This window comes from Phoenix dactylifera, chromosome 7, assembly GCF_009389715.1.
Source record: "Phoenix dactylifera cultivar Barhee BC4 chromosome 7, palm_55x_up_171113_PBpolish2nd_filt_p, whole genome shotgun sequence".
NCBI classification, from domain to species: Eukaryota; Viridiplantae; Streptophyta; class Magnoliopsida; order Arecales; family Arecaceae; genus Phoenix; species Phoenix dactylifera.
In genome coordinates, this window is record NC_052398.1 from 13,608,532 (window position 1) to 13,632,504 (window position 23,973).

The 23,973-nt window shown below is 37.0% G+C and overlaps 2 protein-coding genes across 2 annotated transcripts; both read left to right on the forward strand.

The window, feature by feature from the left end:
• Positions 1-742: 742 nt before the first annotated feature.
• On the forward strand, positions 743-13,686 carry LOC103711082 (plant UBX domain-containing protein 1-like). Its single transcript, XM_039128350.1, has 8 exons — positions 743-942; positions 1,759-1,861; positions 2,117-2,191; positions 2,368-2,441; positions 5,550-5,679; positions 6,712-6,816; positions 12,110-12,324; positions 13,387-13,686. Exons 1-7 carry the CDS (start codon positions 883-885, stop codon positions 12,307-12,309), a joined length of 747 nt encoding a protein of 248 aa, XP_038984278.1. The 5' UTR covers positions 743-882; the 3' UTR covers positions 12,310-12,324; positions 13,387-13,686.
• Positions 13,687-20,005: 6,319 nt separating this feature from the next.
• Positions 20,006-20,686, forward strand: LOC103715216. Its single transcript, XM_008802779.2, has one exon. The coding sequence runs from the start codon at positions 20,006-20,008 to the stop codon at positions 20,684-20,686; it is 681 nt and encodes a 226-aa protein (XP_008801001.2).
• Positions 20,687-23,973: the final 3,287 nt, after the last annotated feature.

Consider the following 23,973-nt stretch of genomic DNA (forward strand, 5'->3'; position numbering starts at 1 on the left):
AAAAATAAATGCAAATATCTGAAAATGGGTACTATGAATCTATGATGAACCTATATCACTATACATAATATTCATTTATATACCATTTTCATTATCCTTAAATTTAACAACCGTACCTCCACAAATAAAATAAAAAAAATCTTCTCTGGGGATTTGTTTTGTGGAATCAAGAATAGTATGACAGATGAAGTGGCAATGTGCTGCTAAACTAGCCAAAATAAGAAGAGAAAGTTTGAGGATTATAACTTGGGATTGTAAGAAGGGCAGTTTGGATGCCTCCTGTCATTGGGATTAGTGCAAATTAATTGGAACTCTTATGATATATGGGATTAACATATATATATCTATTTTTTTTCTCCAAAGCCTATAATCGTAATGAGAGAGGTGGGCCATCGGTAAATATCCTTCGCTTTTCAAATCTAGCGAAGGCAAGATTTGATTATAGATCATTTGATATAGTTGGCAAAATCTTTACTAGTTTTAGATAAACTGATATCTTTGAACACCAGTGCATGCCAATAGCAGGATCTCAATATGATCATTAGATTTTCCGACTAAAGAATTTAGGGATTAGGTTAGGTTAGGGTTTGTCCTCAGCTCAACCCAATCTGCCTGAGGCATGGATGTCCTGTTTGCTGTCTCTATGTCCTCGATGACGTCACGCCAAAACGCCGAAGTTACCAAATCTATGCGGAGGTAACCGTTGGCGTGATGTTAAACCCATGCGGAGTCGGCCTCTTTCCTTCTCGCATTGGGATTGTTTTATTCAAACTCGTATATAAGCGTTCGAAGCTCGATAAAAATAACAGCGAAGCGAGGTGTGAGCCAAGAAGACTCCTTGTATCTTTTCACGAAAAAAAAGAAGACTCCTTGTATCTCCGGATGGAATTCAAGCGGATGAAGTTGTCCGATTCCGCTGCCGCCGCCGCCGGCGAAGCTCAGGTCAATCCATCCCTCCAAACTCCCTCCTTTTTCTTCTCTTCTTCGATTTCTCCCCCAATTTTTCTCTGTTTGATTTCGGTTTTTCTCTTCTGCTACGGATTCTCTTATGTTTCTTAGGCAATCTCAAAGCCTTTCCTTCATCCCTCTTAATTTTTTCTTGTTTTTGGATTCTTGTAATCTATTCGATGGAGATTGTTGGTTGAATTTCGATGGAGGAGAAAAATTTGGGTTTTCTATTTTATTTTGGTTTTGTTTAGAAGGAGAAGAGTAGGAGCGCTGGATGCCCATTAGGGTTTGTGGTGATGACTCTGATATAGACAAGATCTGTATTCTGATGCATATCGGCTTCTAAGTTTTAGATTTGATGGAAATTGGGAACTTTTGGATTGAATTCAGGGGAGCTATATGATGACATGTGAAAAGAAAAATTATTCAATGATAATTTATGTTTCTTACGCGCATATGATTTGTTTCTACGTAATAAAATCATCGATTCACTAGAAAAATTTTTGATTTGCTAAATTCCTACATAATGCAAATTTAGAATATTGGAGCTTTGGATTGTAATCAGGACTGTTATCGGGTCGATTGTAAATTAAAACATGGTGGATAAGTCATGCGCCTCATGCTGATTTCTCGTTCAAATTTAAGGTTACCTCTCTTCCACCGCCTCCCCCCCCCCTTCTCTTCTCTCTCACCACACAGTTGCATCTTTGGCTTCTTCGCTTATATGCTTGCTTCTTAATGTAATTGCTCATGCTATATGTGTTTCTATTTGACAAGTTAGTGACTGAAGTATATGTAAAATAATTTCAGACCAAGCTTGCAGCTATTGCAGTAGAGCTTGGGCGAGAAATTCATGTCTTCAAAAGCTCAGCAAATGCTCTGGCGTCACATGTGGTATCTGCCACTTCTACTGGTATCCCTCTTCTCTAGTATGTTTTTTATTCCTAATCATGAACTTTCTCCTTTGTTATTGACATGGATTCTAGGAACAACCTGATGATATTTTGCGAATGTTGGATGTAGTGTAGGGTTTCCCAATTTAAAATTCAGGCAATGAGATTTACATGTTTAAGACTGCCTATGTCTATATTAGCTTTTTAAGTACTTGGATGCTTTTTTATATTAAGTCCTTAGTTGTCTATTTATATTAATTGCATATATTTTGCAGAAGAAGAACTGGAGGATAACTTTTATGATCTCACTCCAGAGGATTATTATCAACTAATGTCAGATAAAGCAAGAGGTAATTGTATTGACAATGAAATTTATTTAATCCCTTTTCTGATTTCTAGTATTAGATGATACTGGTCTCACAATATATTTACATCCTAGTTTTCAATTACAAATTCAACACTGGCAGTTTTTTCTTTCCAACTTTGAGCGATTATATTTTTGTTAATTAAGTCAAACCATGTACAGTTCAATCTCAGATTTTGAAGACCCAGAAAACTCAAGAAGCAGAGGCAGCCGCTCGCAGAGCACAAATAACCACGGTGCTCCAAAATTACTTTAGTGTCATTCACTTGTTTTTTATTGCACAACAAGCCCATTGTTTTGACATTCTTTGTTAATTTCTGAGGACCCTAGTTGATAACTCAACAGTCTTTTCTTCTTTCCTGAAATTTATGTTGCCTACTTATGCCACATATTGTTGATTGTCTTGCTCTAATCGTATAGATTAATATTTTTCTTGTCATAATTGTTCTTTTTCTGTTCCATGATCATTTAATTTAAGAATTGATGGCATTTATTTTCTAGGTTGGAAAGTGTTTTAATGGCATATAAGTAGGCAATTTTAGGTTCCATTTGGACATTTCATCTTTATGTATTATGATTTCTTGCTTTTCTTTGTTCACATAATTAGAATTCAAACATTGAGTTTTTTTGGGATGCCTAGCTTAGTTTTAGGAAAGGAGAGAGTGAAAAGAAAGAAAAGGGGAATAAATCATGAAGTTGAAAATGTTCTTCTCTTTACAAAAAAAATCCATTCTGTAATTATAGTGTTCTTTTAATTCTCTGAAACCCTAAGTTATAGTATATTCACTGAAGTTGCAACTTCCTCCATAACCATGCAAAGTCATGTGTTTTGCTTGGTGGGTTGCTTTCTTGTGATTCGGTAGTTCTTCCTGAAAAAAATACAAATATTTTGGACCTGTTCATTGCTTGTATGCTTTGAGCTTTTTCTGAAGATGGATGTTTTAGCCTGTGCACTAAACTTGAGCTTCACCTCAACTTGCTGCTTGGCCTGTTGCAGCTGAGGCATTGGTAAGTTGGATGGTCTTTTTGTACTAACTCATTTGAGCTCACTAAAACATGCAAACACAAGCATGCAGCACCATAGATGTTGAAATCGAGGAAGGCGTCCACCTTTTTTGGTCTTTATAATGCATGGTTTCAAAATATTGTGTTTTAAGAACTTGTCAGAGCTCCATCCCCCCAGGAAATGGGTGGTGGGTGGGTGAAGAATTAAAGTAAAAGAGAGGAAATGTACGAGCATATGCAGTATATTTGATTGTTTAGAAGAAAAATGACTTTCTTAAAAGCATCACCTATAAAAGAAATTCTTGGTTAAATTAGACAACTTATTAGGAGAAGGTAAAAAAGGATAACAATCAAATGTACAAAGGTATCCATAAAAGAATGGCTGGGCCTGGAGAAAGTTCTTGAGAGAAATCTTTGTAGCTCTGTTTTGCGATAATTATCCCTCAATCTATTTCCAAAGTTTCCAAGTCTTGTTATTTGGAGTTTGGAAAATCCTACAACCTGTATGATGTTCAATATTGATACAGCTACTTGTATTAAAATAGTGTGGGACTGTGGGTGCTATGTCATCATTGCAAAATTTGTAGAACAAAAGGTATGTCTTTGCTAGAGAGCAAAAAGTATCTCACATTATGAAAGGCTACACATTGTGAAGCTTTTCGAAGATGCATGATTCAGGTTGGTACAGGAAACAGTTGAGTGTTTGAAAAATGCTGTAGGTTGGTGATATGATCTTTAACATGGACTCACCTTTTTGAAAGCAACCCAATAATCTAGACATGAAGATCAGAAACCCAATAACTTGTTGACATTGTCACTCTCCTTAGTAACATATTGAGAAAAATCTAGGTGTTGAATCCATGATATTCACTCTGAAAGCATGCTCTAGGTCGGTATAGGTAACAACTGAATGTTTCCAAGATGATGTAGGTTGGTGATTTGATCTTTGATAATGCTTACCCTTTTGAAAGTGACCCACTATTTTGGGTATCAAGATCAGAAATCCAAGAACTAGTTAACATTTTTCAGTCTCCTTAGCATGGATCATCTTATTTATCCATTAGTTTGTTTGTGGTTGGAGGGTGCACTAAAAAGTAGATTTTATCTATTAGTTTTCCCTCTCTCTCTCTCATTTTTTTTGGCGTGTCAGATCGCCTTTGGGGGGGGGGGTGTGCAGTGGTGCGGAGCTAGAATGGAATTCTTGTTTGCGACTATTTCTAAAGTTGCAATTTAAGGAAAACCTTAAGCTCTTTATTTGTCTTTGCGTAGAGATCAAAAGGAAACAACAAATCATCTACTATTTCATCATATTATTGTGATAGTGTGTGACATTTCAAACACATGATTTGTTTGTGTGAAATGGATATTTCTTATATTACCCTTTGGGATGTGTCCTGACTGGAACTCTGGATGGTGGCATTGTATGCGTGGCAAGTAGGAAGCATATTCTGGAAGTAATCCCCAATTGATGGTTTAGGTTGTTAGAGAAGATTAGAATGATAAATTGCTTGAAGAAACTAATATTACTGAGAAGTATATGCTATCCAGATGGTCAGAAGCAATATTATGCTTTATTTTAATTTCTTTTTCCTTCAGATGCTAGTTGAGACCAACTTCTGATGGTTGCTTGTTGGATAACTTTGGAGTTTGTGGAATTGGTGGGGCTATTTACCATGCTAATAAAAAAGTTCTTGTTTTTTATGACTCTGAAAAATGAAATATTCAATGGAGCAGAGGCTCAGCCATGGTAATGCAGAAACAAAGAAATTCAACTTGTATCTTGTGACCCTATCGAAAGGAAAACATTTATCCTTTAAAGGAATCATTTTTTTATTTCATTTTGTTGGTAGCCCTTGGTGTAGTGTGATTCATATTTAGAGTAGCTAAGATCAAAGCGCGTGTATGGAGATTTTGCTTCGAGTATAAGGCCTTCATGCATGTTGTCAACCTAGAATGGGTAGTCCAGCATCATTTACTAAAGGAGGTTTGGAAATTGATTGCATTGTTGGAAACTTCTTCCTTGATTTGTTCAGCTAGTGTGCCCATCCTTCATCATTCGGGAGTGTTTAGTGTTGTTCTGTTATTTCAGCATTTTGGTGCAATGCCTTATATAACCTAGGAAAATGTGTCATATTAAGCAGGCATGTTTCCTGTAGTTATGGAGTATCTAATAGGCTGCTTTTAGAAATTTTTGGGATTAGACTTGTTCCATAATCTCTTTTTTTATTTATCTTTTGCTCTCTTTTTTTTGAGTCAAAAGAAGGACAGTGGTGTCAAGAGTTAGTTTCCTAACTTTTGATTTGCAGCATTCATTTTTAAATACTTTTACGGTTATGCAGGCAATAATCAGGGTTCGCTTCCCCGATGGCTGCATTCTTGAGGCAAATTTTCAACCATCAGAGAAAATTCAAAGTTTGGTTGATGTTCTTATTAAAGTAGTTTCTCAACCAGAGCTGCCATTCTATTTGTGTAAGTTTCATCTAATTCTTACAAATAAATATGGGAAGAATACACTATTTTCTTACATGCTACACATATCAATACATAGTATTTTCATTTTTATCTCCTAGAGTTTGGCAAGTGCAACCCACGTGAAGGGTATTTTGGATGTCTATGATGTTCCTCTAATATGAGTTTATTATTTATATAATATGATAAATACATACCTAATTTTGAGAGGTCATTACCCGATTATGTTCCTGACAGTCCAGACTCCAGAGTCCTAGCGGGGTGAACTTGGGGTAGACATAACTGTGGGCATTTTTTTTAATACAAAGTGGCTGCCCCTGGACTCAAACCCATGGCATTGCGCTTGTCAGCCCAAGCCATTGCTATTACACCAAGCAATGGCCCTCCTTACCTAATTTTTATAGGTGCATTTGTCTTTTTTGTCTTCAAAGTAACAACCGAACTATGTAGGGCATATTAATTAAGATAATAGTGGTTTTGTACGAACATTTGCTTTTCAGAGGCTGCACAAAAAAGTTATGATTCAGAAATCAAAGAGAAACAGAGCACACAAATCATGGAATTAGATGGTTACTTCTTTTTGCAGTCATAACATAAGAAATCCTATACTATAGAAGAACTGGTTAGTTGGGCAAAAGACACTAAAAGAAAATCTTATGCACACAGTCCAATTAAACTTTTGCTTTGCTATATTTATCATTGTTAATTGAATAAAAAACTTTTTAAATGCTAAATATTCTAAATGACTATCTTAACTTACTTAACTAATTAAAAAGTACAAAAAGAAATATTTTATGAAGTTATCATGCAACCTGTTGGGCTCATTTGAAACCCAGAATCATTCTGGTGGATAATGAAAGAACTCAAATCACGTTCCTATTTCTAGGACTATTTGTTTGTTCCATATTAACAATACTAAAAAGTTATGTTTAGTAATAATTAATGATTTGGTGAAACTTACTTGGCTATCCATTTAGCTATGCTATTTCTGTGTTTCATGCAGCTGCTTAATCAGGTTTTATGGTTTTTCAGATACAACTCCTCCAAAAGAGCGAATTAGAGATATGTCAAAGGATTTCTATTCGGCTGGCTTTGCCCCTGGTGCTATCGTTCACTTTTCCTATGATTTGCCAAAAGGTCTGCTCTTGGCTTATTTTGACTGTATGTAAATTCTTATACAATGGTTTTTCTTTTACTCATATATGATTTCTGCCATTAGTTTGTTGTTATAATTTCATTACATAGTTATCATAGTATTTAAATGTGTCAGTAGTAGATAAGCCTTTATTGTGCTAGTGTCGCAAATTGATTGTCAATATGTCATGCATAATTGCACATAAGAAAAGCTTGCATTTTTCTGTCAATATGGCTTTTTCATGAGGAAGACATATTAGCTTTTAATCCATGACAAAATCTTTTTAAAATTTATCCTATATCTTAGCCATGTGCATTTACATAAAGGTCGGGCTTGGTGCAATGGTAAGGTTGCTCCATTATGATTTGGGTGTCATAGGCTCGAAACACGAAAATAGCCTCTCTGCATGGGGGGTAAGGTTGCATACATCCGATCTCTTGTAGACTCCATACTTGCGGGAGCCTTATGTACTAGGACACCTTTTTTAGCCATGTGCATTATAACTCATGCAATGAGATGTGCAGTTTTGCTTATTTACTGACACATGAAACGTCATAAAAAGAAGGTAATGAGGGGAAAATCCAAGAACTTTTGTTTTCTCAGTGGTAGTTAGAGAGTTTGTGCCCTTGAGCATGTGCTTTAATATGTGTACAGGTTCCACGGGACGGATACTTTACCACAAATTTATTTGATAAAAGGATGTCTTAGTTTCCTAATTACTAGACAATGTTTCATGAACAGTTTATACCATGCTTTGCCAAATCGACCTGAATTGCCTATGTCAGATATTGAATGAAACAAGTGCAAAACTAGGTTGGTTTGGCCTGTTGGCTCGAGACTCGGTGCAAACTAGCCGAATCATAGTTTTGCTCGGTATGACTCGGTTTGGTGCATCTCATGAGTAAAAAGAGAGAAGGCCACGAGATGCCATTCTCCTATCTTTTCTACAAAAATTATAGAAGGGCTGAAGAGGACTTATAGGAGGAGAGAATCTAGGTTTCACCATTTGCTGCTTAATAAAATCCATAAGCAGCAACATATTGGACTGCCACGAAATCCCATCAAATTCATAAATAATCCATTTTAATAGTGGATACTCAGCGACGATATAATAATTTGATGCTAACAGTATATTTTAGTAACAAAATTTATACCAACTATTATTAAAAAAGTTGCCATTAAAAAATAATACGATTGTATGTAACTAACTTTACAATACTCCAGTAGAGCTGATCGAGTCTAAGCTCTATTTATTTTCAATCAGGTTTCAGGCTGGTTCTAAATAAAATTTGTTGTTTTTTGTGCCCAAATTCAGTTCGTGATCAGCTTTATACTCCAATAATAAATACTACTAAAAACATAATTCTTAGTATCAAAAATAATATTTTTGGCAATATTATTTTCTTGTCTAGCTGCCGATAACTATATCCTGTGGTTCTGAATTTGTTTTTTTTTTAATTATTGTTACTGTAAAATTTATTAGTATCTCTCCCATCTCGAAGAGTCAGCTCACCGGATATTTTTAACCATGGACGTTTCTAAAAGAATAATTCTTATAATGCATGCATGCATGCAGAGGTGGCCAAGATTTTTCTTTTTTTTTGGGGGGGGGGGGGGTTATTAATGTAGGGTGCAAAATATGCTTGGAATTATCTAATCCTGGGAAAGGAAAGGATAAGATTGAGTACGAGTAGGTTTAGAAAACATAGAACGTACGAGTTTTATTCGAAGTGTACTTCCAGCAGGAACCCAACAAGCAAGGGAACCGCAAATCACAATCGTCTGTTCCACAAACGTTAAGCAACCTATAAATAGCCGGGGAGGGGAACCACTCTTCCCTCGTTAAGAGTCCCTCTCCTCCCACCTTATAATGCATGCGTGTGTGCATACATGCATGCATGCAGAGGTGGCCAAGATTTGTCTTTTTTTTGGGAGGGGTATTAATGTAGGGTGCAAAATATGTTTGGAAATATCTAATCCTGAGAAAGAAAAGGATAAGATTGAGTACGAGTAGGTTTAGGAAACATAGGACGTATGAGTTTTATTCGGAGTGTACTTCCAGCAGGAATCCAACAAGCAAGGAAACCGCAAATCACAACCGTCCGTTCCACAAACGTTAAGCAACCTATAAATACCCAGAGAGGGGAACCACTCTTCCCTCGTTAAGAGTCCCACTCTTCCCACCTTATAATGCATGCGTGCATGCATGCATGCAGAGGTGGCCAAGATTTTTTCTTTTTTTTTTGGGGGGGGGTATTAATGTAGGGTGCAAAATATGTTTGGAATTATTTAATCCTGGGAAAGGAAAGGATAAGTTTGAGTACGAGTAGGTTTAGGAAACATAAGACGTCCGAGTTTTATTTGGAGTGTACTTCCAGCAGGAATCTAACAAGTAAGGGAATTGCAAATTACAGCCATCCGTTCCACAAATATTAAGCAACCTATAAATACCCGGGGAGGGGAACCACTCTTCCCTCGTTAAGAGTCCCACACCTTCTTCCTTTCTTCCTGAGCGGGCAAGCGAGAGTTTCCGACCGGCGATGGCTCCTTTCCGAGGCAAGGGCGGTGTCACCGGTGGCAGAGAGAATGCCTAAGTCAATTTGATATATATTTTCAAGTTCAAAAATATGCATTCTCTATGTTTAGTTGTTACAGTTACATCCATTAAGCAATTATATAGTGTTGCCCAGATAGACAACCCAAGAGGGGGGGGGTGAATTGGGTTTTAAAATAATTTAGCTATTTAACACGTTGTGAATGACTAATTAAAACTATTGCAAGTTGTTTAATTAATTGCTATGTGCTGTGAGTGATATGAGAGGAAGAAGAAGAGAGACAATCAATCACAAACATCAAGTTTTATAGTGGTTCGGAGCTAACCCTTGCTCCTACGTCCACTCCCCAAGTCTCAATTGGGAATTCACTATAACCCCCTTGGATTACAGCCGGTTGTTTTCCAAGCTCACAACCAAACTTGTTGTTTTACGAGCTCACAACGAACTCGGTCGGTTTTTCCAGGCTCACCGACTAGAACCACCCCGATTGTTTTTCCGGGATCACAATCGAACCCTTACACACGTTGGTTTTACACTCGGCTCACCAACCAACCTCAATACCCTTGATTCAATCCTCCGATTGAACCAAGCAGATACAAGTTGTAAATAGACAAACAGAAAACTAAGCTTCTCAAAAGCAGATGGAAAACAATATAATCTGAAAAGAGTTTAGAAGCCCTCAAACGCTTTTAAGTTGGAGAAGAGGAATGGCTTCTTAAACTTCGGGTCTCCTCTTGAATGTGTAGTCGACTTGAATGCAGGAGGAGGATTCTTTAATTGCTGGGAAGATGTAGGTGGATGCAGTTAGTGCAGCTCTTCCCTCTTTTTTCGTTGAAGAACCGGTTGCAGAGATTGAATGCTTGAATACTTGGAGTGGAATAGTTGTTCTCTGCTTTGCTACAGTCTTCTGTGGCTATTTAAACCAACCCCCACGGAAACTAGCCGTTAGACACCTTTTTCTGCCCGTTCTGCACACTCTGCACAGCCTGACAATGTGTCCGTTGGTGGGTTGGAGTCGACTCGCGCGATCAGGAGTCGACTCGTCTGTAGCGGGAGTCGACTCATACTTTTCCGGAGTCGACTCGGCAACTGTTCCGGATTTGAATTAAAGTTGCCTTCGCGATTGGGAGTCGACTCGTCTTGACCCAGAGTCGACTCGCCAACTTCTGGAGCTGACTTGGCTTTCTCGGAGTCGGCTCATCCCATGGAGTCCGTGGATTTATTTTTGAATTTGGTCCACTCGAGTCGACTCGTCAATCCTGGGAGTCGACTCGGCGCTCAGAGCCCGAACTCCCTATCTTCTGTCTTTTTGGCTCGTCCAGTCTTGGAGTCGACTCGAACTTCCTCGGAGTCGACTCGGCTCTCAGTTTCCGAAACTTGGTCTTCTGCCTTTTTGATGTGAAGCTGCCTTGGAGTCGACTCTAGCTGTCTGGAAGTCGACTCGAATCTCAGAGGCAGTAACTTGGTCTTCTGTCTTCTTTGTGGTCGCGGAGTCTCGGAGTCGACTCGCGTATTGCGGGAGTCGACTCGAATCTCAGAGTCCGAAAAATGCTTTCTGTCTTTTTTCCTTGTGTTCCTCTGAGAGTCGACTCTCACTTTCTTTGGAGTCGACTTATCACCCATCGGAGTCGACTCGCGTTCCACTGGAGTCGACTCGAATCTCAGACCCGAAAACTGCTCTCTGACTTTTTTGCCTGTGACTCCTTGGAGTCGACTCATACTTCTCCGGAGTTGACTCGGTAAACATTGGAGTCGACTCGCGCACTTCGGGAGTCGACTCGCTGACAGGTTTTGAATTGAAGCTTTCTGTTCGTCTGTCTGTTCTCAGTCGGAGTCCACTCGTACCGATCCGGAGTCGACTCGAGCCCGTGCCAGTGAACTTGATACGCTTGGAGTCGACTCGTGATACTCTGGAGTCGACTCGAGTCTCAGACTTTGGTTCAAGCTGACTTCTTAACTTATCCAAAATACTATGAACCAAGTCTAGAGACACTTAGAGAAGATTTTCACTGAAAACACTTAATTGAATTCATTAGTAAACAAGAAATATACTCAAATGCTTTGAGCTCATCAAAATCAAATAGGATTTTAATCAATCACTCCACATATAGTCTCCCAAGACCAATATAAAATAAAATAATAGTAAAATACACTTAAAATGATAATTCAAAGATCCATAAATCTGAAAGTAACCTTGAAAATAAAAAATTGATAGATAAAAGAAGACAAAAAATAGTGGTAACTGTACGCTTCTGTGTACCAAGTGTCGATACGGTTGGGCTTAGTAACGATCCTAACTAGTATAGTCCTAGTAACAAGATTGCATGCGTTGCTTTATATTGTGGGTTTTCTTTTTTCTTTTTCTTTTTTTGTGGGGTGGGGGGTAATATACTATGGGGTTAATTGAACATATGATGACATTCCTATTATGGATCATATTTCGACGTCAACACTGAATGTCTAACACTAATTCTAGAAAGTCCCTTTTTACTTCTTTTATGCATTCTGACATAGATACATGTATATTATGAATTTGTCAGTGAGCTTTTAAAGGTTCCCTCTGAGATTCTTTTAGACACCTCAACACTTAGACTAGTATCACATTTGTAGGTGACATTGTTATCAATTTTTTGTGCTGCAAACTTGAATCTTATGCATGTTTTTCAAGAAGTTTTATGTTTGATTTTTTTTGTTACTGTTCATTAAATTTGTTAATGCTGTCTTGTTGTTTCTGTTTCAGAGTCTACCAGTGCAGTGACAAATGGAGGGCCTTATCTTCGCGATGATATCTTGTCTTTGCAAAAGACAGTTCCTATTCTAGAACATGTTGATCTGAATTATTCTAAACCAGAACATGTTGTGGTGGTGAATTCTCCTGCCGTATTCAAGCCTAAACGCGTCATGAATAAGTCAACGAAGCCAAGATGGTTAAAACTTTAACCGCCATTCATTCAGGTTTCTACTCCAACTCTTACTTACTAGTGATCAGCACATGGGATGAACTGAAATTACTTTATTCTCTCCAAAGATGGCTTCAAGAATCTTGTAAAGCTGATAAATACGAACTTCTCTTTCTCTTTTCTTTCTTCTTCTTCTTCTTTTGGAATACATCGCGCTAACATCAATCTTTTTCTCAAGGTATTACGTGGCGTATGTATGTCATGGGAGCATTGTACACATATTAATTATTTTGTAAGATCTTGCATGTTCTGATAACATTCATGGCATTCTTCTTCTTTTGTAAAAAGAATTAGATCTATGCAGAATATCTTTTTTCTTAGAAGAAGCTAAGAAGGACATCTATGTGCTGGCAAAAGTAAGGGAGATGAAAAGCCTCATGTTAAGATGAAAATAAAATTATGGCTAGAAATCATGAAATCAAGGATTGATGAATTCCTTTCCAACTCAGTCTTAGTTGTACCATAATGTGCCTGGACTAACACTTTTCTTGCTCCAAAATCAAGTCCTGTAGCCCTCATGTCAAATAGATGACAGAATTGTAAACATGATTGAGAAAGCCAGCAATTCTATCTGGATCTTTTTTCTGAATATCTTAGATCGCAAGCCTGATCACCAGAATTCACAACTCACTCCCAGCCATTGCTGAACTAGGACTTTTGTGGTGAGGGTTCGATATGATAGGGGAGCTTATGGCATGGTTCATGCTTGTTTGTCGGTGACCATTACCAGGCTCTTTGTGACCTTGTTTTTCATGTCCAAAAGTATGCATACCTATGGAACCATACTAGGATTTAGCTTGTTTAGTCTGCTCAGGTATAGTTTTTTGTAAGATACAGAACAATTCTCTATTTACCCTTTTATCACCAAAAGCTGGTTCCCAACAGTAGCCTAGAACTTTTGTGGTCTTCTTGGCTAAAAAATGCATCCATATGGTACTTTTGTGACTCGTGCTTGATATGCTCTTAACTTTGGTTTCCCTGTAGCATGTATTGCTTATATGCAGAATTTTTGTATGGAACATAATCTCTCTCTCTTTTTTTACCCTTGCTGTGACAGGTAACCTTTTGTCCAATTACGACCACGAGTACGTGCCCCATCTCAACACAGTGGATAATGCAACTGGGGATAAGGAAGCCCTAAAAAACAGTTGTAATTTATTTGCATCTAGATCTTGGAAATGCAATGCTTGTGAGATGTAAAATGGACAGCCCAGATCCTGTCATCCTATTAAAAATTATTTTTGTCAAAAGGAAAAGAGAGAAAAAGTTGGATGAGAGGTCACTTCTTAAAACTGGGATTCTCAGCTTTTATATTACAAACCTTTCTTTAAAATAAAAATATCTTGTTTGTTCGATTTCTTTTCGCATATGAGATCATATGAGACCCTCACGCATCTAGACTGATGGATGATGGATACTCAGTGGAGGTGTTTTTATATATGGTGTAAGATTTTTTAACACCTTTCCCTTTATCTTTTGGTGGCCTTAATTTAACGAACTTATGTGAGTTTTGATGGATGTTGATCGATAGATCTTTACTGAAACTTGTTCTTTCCATTCCTTCCATGGCAAAAATATTCTTAAATCTCTTGCATGGCCAGTTTGTGAATTTGTTTGTAGCCTAACTTGTGGGTCCTAGGAAGATCAATCTTTTCTTGCACCATGCACAAAGGCCCATTTCTACTAGCTCTCACTGGCAAAGGATAATTGTGGAAAATGGAATGTTATATATACTTTGCCTTCTCTTATGGTTGATAATGAAAATTTGGAAAGTTGAGGATTGAATGATTATAATACTTTAGTTATGGATGCTGCCTATCTTCTTGTCAAATATAATTTTAAAAATTATACATGACTCTTACGAGAATTGAGAATGTCTATAAGCAAAATCTGAAAATCCACATCTCCTTTATAAGCTAAATCATCAGAGCTTCCGGACTTGAAGTGCGAAAGTCATTACCAGCTCCGGTCTGAATAACTAAAGGGTAGGGCATGGTTGTTTAGGTCACCTAACAAAATAGGGATGGTAATTGGGCACAAGGTTTAAAGTAATGTTTCTTGTACCTAGTATGGCTATCATTATTACTTGTTTTCATCTGATGGTTTGCTCAAAAAAAACTCAGTAACACTGGTACCAGGAGGGCGTGCATTATATTTGTCATGCTGTCAATCCAAAATTGCGAGCTAGAATTGTGGCATTTGCTGCATACTCGTAGAGAACTCTCTTTATAAATATGCAAAATATTCCAACATAACATCAAATAATCCACAGTAAAATAATTAAAAAATCCAAATAAGATCTTCTAACTATTTTTTTTGGATAAGATCCTAGATTGTAAACCAAAGCACTACCAAGTGCCAGATATGTAGATGATCTCAATTTTATGATTAATGTCTAGACTACTCTACCGATTCTAGTACTCTTTTACATATTCTAATTTAGCAATCATTTCGAAAAATAACTTGTCCTGCATTACAAGATCAGATCTGCCGGTTGAGCATATTAATTAATACTGAGACAGCAGCAAGCTAAAACTAGGGAAAGGAGAGGGTATCCCTGTTAGGTACAAGGCTATTGTAAAGACAAATACCCCATACTGTACTTACAAACATATGGTGTTGGTATTAAAGACCTAGGTTAGGCCAGACTCAATCATTTGCCATAAACAATACAACCATTCGGTTTTCAAAAGAAAGGTGCCTTTCTTTCTTATTGGTTGATCTCCATGTGAGTTTACTTAAAGCAGAATCTCTTAGTTTGAGTAGGATCTTCTTCTTTATATTCATGAAGCAGCAAAGAGGCCAAGAGGTCAGGGCTTGTCCACTTGAAAGTACATCACAATGTCTTTATGCACCTCGAGTCCACTCGAAACTACAGTGAATTTGCTTAACAATTACACCTACCAAGATCAAAAATTTTGATGTCACTCATTGAGTTAATCTGGCCTTTTAGATATATATATATATATATATGTAACTCGAGTCAGAACTCAGACTTGAATGTCTGGCTTGAGCTCCTTTCATTGGTACAAGAAATATGTTTGATAAAGAAATCATGATCATAATAAAATGTTCCTTTCATTGGTAGAAGAAATGGCCTCGAGACATGAAGCCTACCGAATGTCTATTATTGGATAGACATCCATATGAAAAATAAAAAACAAGCTGTGAAATGATATAAACTATGATTAGCTATTAGATTAGTAAGCACTTAGGACATAAACAGATGGTGCCTGAAAATGTGGAAAAGTGGGAGGCTAAGGCCCACATGAACACCATCTCACATGGCCATGCACATGAATTGCTCCTCCAAAAGTGCAAGAAGCTGGCAATTCACCAAAAGAACCCTGCCATTGGGCTCAGTATATTAGAACCTTAAATTAGAATGATTAACCATTAATACACCATAGGGAGATGTTTTATGGGAGAAAGCTTTGGGGCTGGGGGATTCTTAAATTCATCCAAAGCCAAAGGGGCAATGATGTAACCCCATGGAGAAACCCAAAAGCTTCTTCACACCCCCATGACCTCTATAAAGGGGAGCACCATGTGAGCTTGCTCCCCATGCACAAGAAACCAACCTTGCCTTTAAGATTTGGTCTGAGGGGAAGGAAGGATGGTGTACAAAGTAGAGTCTAGTAAGCTTGGAAGGCAGGAATCCATGAAGAAGAGGGAAAAGAATGAAGCCAGGGTAAAGGAGGCAAAGCAAGAGGGGGTGAGGCTTCAATGCAACAAAGGGAAGGCATGCAAGTTCAAGAGAAGCTGCTTCGGTGGGAGCGAGGAGGAGGATGCTGTTTCCTCTGCCATCCTCCTCTTGGCTTGTGTTGTCTGTGCTCCTTCCTCCTTTTAGCCACCCCTCCTCCCCACCCTCTTTCTCCATTTATGTTGTAATGGATTATTTGTTAGTCAACCAAGTAATCTACATGGCACCTTCTTCCAACAATAATGAATCAGTTTTTAACCTTTTCTTTGAGAAATGCATCAGTTTTTAACTTATAAAGGATCCAACTTTGAAGTTTCTTGGTAACAAGAAGATATTCCATTTTTGATTGGTTTCAGAATCTCTCTTCTCTCTTTTTTTTAAATATGGTTGAAGTAGAACTTGAAGTAGAACACTTTTTTTTTTTACATGGTCAGGCTTTGTGGGGGCAATTACTCCAAGCACACTACGTTGGCAAGTACATGATCAGCAAGATGAACCCTTCTCAAAAATGTTAGAAAATGAGTAAGAGCATGGTTGGGAAAACTTGTCTAAGTTTTGCTCTAATTTGTTCATGAAAATGTGGTCATGAGCCAAAAGAGTGGTTGCACTTGCATGATTAATTCCTCCAACTAAATCAACACATGTTGGCTTGAATCCGCTAATTCAGACAGGAATCATTATTTAGGATTGAATGGCCAATTCCGCTTTTCCACATATGTTTTGCTATCAAAATCAAGTTCAACATAGTTTTTATCTGAATTTATGTGTGCACCTTCTTGTGCCTGCGTATTTGACAACAAATCATATAATGGACACCTAAGTAATATTAATGTTAAACATTCTAAAGCTATTGAATAAAACATCCAAGGACTTTTTAATTACCATTCTATAATTGAATGATAGGTGAAATGGGGAAATCTATAAAAGCTATTCAACAGGCTCTAGAAGAAATTCCTGAAGGTCTCTATAAGAATTTAGAAATCCGACGCGTTGATAGAGCAAAAAATTCTGAAGGGAATGATTTTGAATATAAATTTATTAGTAAAAAATCTTCACCCAATTTTGAATTAGAAACTTCTTGCATGCATGTATAGAGAGAACAATTTTCCAATTTCAAAAATTTAAAAGCAATCAGCACTTCTTTCTTGGCATTTTTTTGTAAATCTATTATGCATATACATGCTAGTCTAGAACAACTTTCGAAGTTCTTAGTTCTATCTTTTGACTTGCCCAACGTGCTAATGTAGCTCTTGGCCCAAGGCAATAGAGCAGGACTCAAGTATGGAGGATGGTCACATACAATGGACCTCTTTTGATTTCTAAAGGTCTAAGAAGATTGAGTGAAAATTTACCTACAGGTTTGACCAATAATTATTAATCCTCTCGATGCACCTAGTCTTAGTTTGTAATTCACAGTTGTTCCTTCAATTCAAATGAATTTACAAGACATCAAGGTTTGCAAGTTCTATTGGTTATAACAAAGTAAAATAATGAGGAAGGAAGAATTAAGTCAATAAGAGAACAATTAGGAATGATCATTAACAAGAAATATGAAGATAGAGGAGAAAAAGAAGAAGAAGAAGAAGTGATGCAAAATTTGCACTGCATGGTTGTTCGACTACAAATCAGTTAAATTGTTGCCAATATACAACATGGGAAAAATAAATTTGATTTTACAAATGGTGCTCATGCGAGTGTATGGCATATTATGGGCAGCCTCTAGTGGCCAATAATTTCGATATAAACTTACTTAAAGTTCTTCTTAAGTTGTAATGAGCTCCATAAAAGTAAAGTTTTTTTTATAGCATATCATAAATGGAACATTATTTATATCTAACTTGTTGGCATGAAATTACTAATTAATGGGCAATGATATAAGCAGGACACAGAGTCTGTAAGGGATAAATGAAAAACTGCCTCGTAGATCTATCTTCTGAAATAATAATAATAGTTAAATATCCTTGAGGCAAAACCCGATCTTTTTTCAAGAGTTTCCAATGTTTGGGGATATCTAGGTATAGAATCACCACTTCATTGTTAGAAAATGATATAAAATAATTGTCGCTATAAAGATTTTGGTGGTTTCATTACAAAACAATTTAAAGGGCATGTCCATAAAGCAAAACCCAATTCACTATATAGTCTATATCAAGGGCGTAGCTTACCATGACCCTTTAATTTTGCTACTCGTTTGGTTCGCAAAAAAAAAAATCAACCAAAAAATAAAAAAATCACTTATTTAGTTGGAGTTTTCAAAAGAGCAATGTAAAAATAGTATTCGAGAATAAGATTTCTATATTTTATGGAAAAGAAAAATCTATGAAGGACATGAAAAAGCTATTTTTCTATCAGTTGAAAATTAGGATCCTTTTTTTCTCCAAAAATATTCTTAAGCCATCAAAATTTATAGATAAGATCGTTTCTTTTATTAAGGGTATAATAGATATTTCATATTTTTTTCCTCAGAAAATTAGATGTTTAACTAAATATAAACTATAGTGGAATGTGCCACTTTTTTGTGATGAACCAAACATGCCAAAAACATTTTTCTAGACATCATATTTCTAGAAATTAATTATCTTTACATAAAAATTAAACATTCGAGTTAGAATTTTTTTTTCCAAAAACCAAATGAGTCCACGAAGTAAACTGGTTCCTTGCATTATACATGCTCATGACCATCGTTGAAGTAATATTTATTATCAGTTGCTTTTCGCTTTAGCAGACAATATGACAAGTATCATAATTATCCTATAACATTTTCAATGTTGATTTAGTTAAAATAACATTACCACTCAGCAAATATAATGCATTAAAATAACAAATTCTCTAACAACAATGCGTCAATTTTTTTCAGCGAGGTGCCAATATTTAACTGAAAGTTAATTTATTATTATTATTATTTAAAAATTTCATATATTTGGCCTTGGAGATCACCTTTGATATTAAACAACATGATGACAGAGGGAAAAAAAAAAAAAAAAAGGTGAACAAAGGGGCTCTTTAGCTGTCGGCGTGGCCGCTAGTCCTGGTCAAAGTAGATAGAGTTATAGAAAGCTGAAGAGGAGAAGATGAATAGCAGGAAGGAGGCTTATAGGAGGAGAGAATCTTGGTTTCACCATTTACTGCTTAATAAAATCTATAAGCAGCAATATATTAGACTGCCACTAAATCCCATCAAATTCGTAAGTGATATATTTTTAATAGTGGATACTCAGTGACACTATAATAATTCGATCCTAACAATATATTTTAGTAACAAAATTTATACCCACTATCATTAAAAAGCTGCTACTAAAGAATGATACAAGGTACGTAGCTAACTTTACAATACTCCAGTAAAGCCGATCAAGTCTAAACTCTACTAATTTTTAATTGAGTTTCAGGTTGGTTCTATATAAAATTTAATATTTTCTAAATTCAAGTCTGGTCCATGATCAGCTTTATACTCCAATAATAGGTATTACCAAAAGAATAATTCTTAGTATCAAAAATAATATATTAGCGATATTATTTTATTGCCAAGCTGCCGATAACTATATTTCGTGATTCTGAATTTGTTTTTCTAAAATTATTGTTACTGTAAAATTTATTAGTATCTCTCCCATCTCGAAGAGGCAGCTCACTAGATATTTTTAACCATGCATGAATCTTTCTAAAAGAATAATTCTTATAATGCATGCATGCAGAAGTGGTCAAGATTTTTTTCTTTTGTATGTTAATGTAGGGTGTAAAATATATTTAGAATTATCTAATTTTGAAAAAAAATAAAATTGAGTAGGAATAGATTTAGAAAACATAAGACGTAAGTGTACTTCCAGCAGGACTCTTTACAAACAAGGTGACGCAAATCGCAACCGTCGTTAGACAAGCGCCTATAAATACGCGGGAGGGGAGCCACTCTTCCCTCGTTAAGAGTCCCCCGCCTTCTTCCTTTCTTCCTGAGCGGGCGAGCGAGAGTTTCCGACCGGCGATGGCTCCTTTCCGAGGCAAGGGCGGTGCCACCGGTGGCACAGGCGACGGCCGAAGCGAGAAAGCCCTCCGGCTATCCGTCAAGAATCGGACGAAGTCCCTCTGCAAGAAGGCGTCCGAGCTCGCCACCCTCTGCGACGTCGAGCTCGCCCTCGTCTGCTACCCTTCCGACGCCGCCGAACCCACCACCTGGCCGCCCGAACGCTCCAAGGTCGAAGACGTCATCCGCCACTACCTCGACGCCCCCGCCAACAAGAAGCTCCCCAAGAACCAGATCACCCTCGACAACCCCAACCCCGGCGCCGACAAGAAGAAAGGCGCCGGCGAAGCGGCGGAGGCGAAGGCGGCGGCGAAGAAGAAGGCGGAGGAGGCGGCCGAACGCCTCCGCATCCCCTTCCCTGACGACGAGGAGAAGCTGACAGCGCTGGGACGGATCCTGGGGTCGAGGCTCGAGGTGGTGCGGAAGATGATCGCGGTCCGTCGGATGGAGGCTCCAGATCAGGCGAATAAGCTTGCCGTCGTGCCGGCGAGCGCCGGTGGTGGTGAAGCGGCGACCTCCGATCCAGCCGAGGATTTTGGTTCGGTTTCGAGATGTGCGCATCCGGGTTTCTCGGCGCCAGCGTCGGCGCCGGTCGCGGGAGCAGACGGCATGCGCTGTTCTTATCGGAACTGGTTCGCATAGTTCATGGCTCTTCGAGTTCATTCTTTCACGCCGAAGAGAGAACGCGCGATCTTTCCAAAGAGTTTTGCAGCGATTGAAATAGATAGATTGTTTTGGATGGGAGCTGTCTGTCTTATTATGTTGTGTTTCTTATTCGATTATAACACAATTATGTTGTTTGTTGTTTGAGCTGCGTGTCGCAAAAAAAAAAAAAAAAAAAGGAAAACATTGTTCCTCTGAGAAAATATTTGGCTGATTAGTCCAAGGCACACAGATCATGGCACCATACTTCGAGTAAGGCATTTGATTTTTATGAGTTTGTGTTTTTTATTTTTCCATTGTTTTCTCTTCCATGAATGGCATTATGATCAAGAAAAGTCTTAGAGGAGTTTCGGTCATGTTGATCCTTGGAAATATAGTAATAACCACGGTAGCAAAGATTTTTGCCGACGCTTTCAAAAAACATCATAAAAAATATTTCCACTCTCTGCTTGCTGATACTTTTACAATGCTTTTAAAAGCGTCGGCACAAAGTATTGGCGAAGGCTCTAAAAAAAGCGCTGAAAAAGGTTTTTTTTTTAATATATAGATAGAACAAGAATTTTAATTGTCACATATTAGTGGCAGAGATCTTCAATTGAAACAGAATCATAAAAAAAAAAAAAAAGTAGTGGCTCGATCCTTTACCCTTACAAATCCCCTGCACCACCTTTTTTTTATTATTTTTCTTTTTGGCTATCACTTGCTATATTGTTTGGTTTCAAGGGTGTCAAATAATATTGGACAAAAATGTCTCTGCCTCAAAAATCATGCCAAGGCAAAGAAGCAATACCAAAGCATCATAGGCAACATTCAAAGAGCTAAAAATTGGTGGCTATACATGAGACTATTAGACATGGTAAATATTCTTTGATACCTATTGAGCTCAACTTTTGCAGTGGTGGAAAAAGTTTAGGAACCATAAATTTCAAAAATTCACTAAATATAGCATTTAAGATAGACATCTCAAAGTGAAACAACTTTCAGCATATCTGCCAAGTAAATTTTTAAAACAACATTAATACCAATCAAAGGTCGGATGACAAAATTATGGATGAAAACCTCAACTTGTACTATGCAGTCCGAGTTTTTAATTTGATCGCAAAAATATAGATCCTAAAATAAAATCTGACAATTGTTAGTATATTGTTAGACTCATTTTGATAGTACAAATCCGTTACTAATCTCAATTTGTATCCAAGTCAACTTAGAATAAATTATATTGTAGCTAGGATGCAATCCGATGTATTTGACAATACAAACCTAGCCATCATATCTATTTTCACTTCTAGAATGCCCTTAGATGTGAAGACTTTTTGTAGATGACTTAATTGCAAAATAATATGTCTCATTTGAATTATAGGGGCACGAAAAATATCTAATCATTATAAGAGACCTAGAACACTATAAATAGTGTCCCTCTCCCCTTCAAAACAGCAACATATAACCCTCTCTTTTGGCATATAATGACTATTATTGAATTTTAAAGCTTTCTTTGAGTATCTCTTTGGTAGTGTGACTCCACCTTACTATAGTGCGACTTTCTAGCAGCTATCTTACGACTTAAACAATCTTATTTCAAGATCGCCCTCCATCTATTGTAGACTATACATATGTTACAAGATTATTCTAATAATACCTTTAAGCTAACATATGTCCACAAAGTTGCATAGCTCTATGAGAAACAACCAATAGGTATGATAATGGTAAAAGCAGCTCATCGGCTTGATGGAAACACCCATATGCAAGAAATTAAAAATGGTTCTCTTATGATGTTATAGTCATTGGTACCTTTAATCCACAACCACAGCATATTTTGAATCTCCTTATATTTGGATGCATCCAAAAGCAGATTAGGTGCTCCTAACCAAGGTGTACATGGTTGTGGATGTGTGCAAGTAACCCCTTATAGATTCATCAAAGTCACCCATCACTATATTTATCCTATAGATCATGAATAGCGATACAAAAATATTGATGAGACTATAACATAGGAAAATTATCCAACAATGTGGAACAGACTTGGATACCTTAATCTTTAAGGTTATTTTTTTTGTCATAACACTAGATGCATGGAGGAGAAGATTAGGGTTTCGCCTTTTCTCCCTTCTAGCAGTGATGGGCCATACCTCTATTTTGAAATTTCTTTCCTTTGTTCTTTCCCTTTCTTCTTTTGAAGAATGGAGGACTTCATATAGGATTGGCTAACAAAGAGAACAATGAAATGAGAATCTTCTACAAATTTTTCTCTGATACTATTGCAATCAATAAATAGAAAATCTCGTTGTCTTAAATAAGAAATATCCAATAAAATTAGAAGAGAAATCCTAATAGCATGAACATGAGACCTTTATGCAGCGTGGAGTCTTGTGCAAAGGGTGCTAGACTCCCTTTTTCACTTATTTCCTTCACTTGTTATTGTTTGTTTTCCTTCTTAATAACATGTACAACCCGACTAAATACAACTCCAGTCAAAAAGAAAATAATGAAGTGGAAATCTTTGATAATCTTGGAGATATTTTAGTCAGTATATGGTGAAATCTCATTGTCATAAATGAGGACATATGGAATGAAATAGAAGAGTAAACGCCGACATATGAACATTATATATCATGACACTCTGCAGTTATATTCTAGGTGTAACAGGGTATACATTTGTAGTTTTTTTTGTTATTATCCATTTTTCCGTTATAACATCATCATAACATTTATTATTCCTATGAACATTTTAATATTAAACATTTTAAAATATATATTTTAAGATGTATAATAGTTATTATAAACATTATACCAGTCAATCATTATAATATTTATTATGATCATAAATATAATAGTCCATGGAGGGACAAGCTATCAAGTTCCCTTTTGGATAAACTAAATTTCCTCCCTTTCACTTGATAATTACAGGGGAATTTCACATGTAAGAATTCATACCAACAAAATAAGACTTGCTATATAACCATCATAAATTGACCTGTTAAAGTCGTCAAGACAATCTTGACAGTTTCCCACAACATATATGAATGTCTTTTCTCAAAAGAAAGTAAATGAACGAACACAGACAAATAAACAGTATGCTCACAGAAGGTTTACATTTCTTGTTGGCTGCTTGCATATTTGTACCCAGATGATAGGCTGTGTTTAAGGGTGTTAACAGATCGGGTTTGGGCATATCCATTCCCAAATCCAAAGTAGATTTGTGAGATTCAAATCCAAATGCAAATCTATGCAGTACACAAGCTGGATCCTTAAAAGATAGGATATGAGGT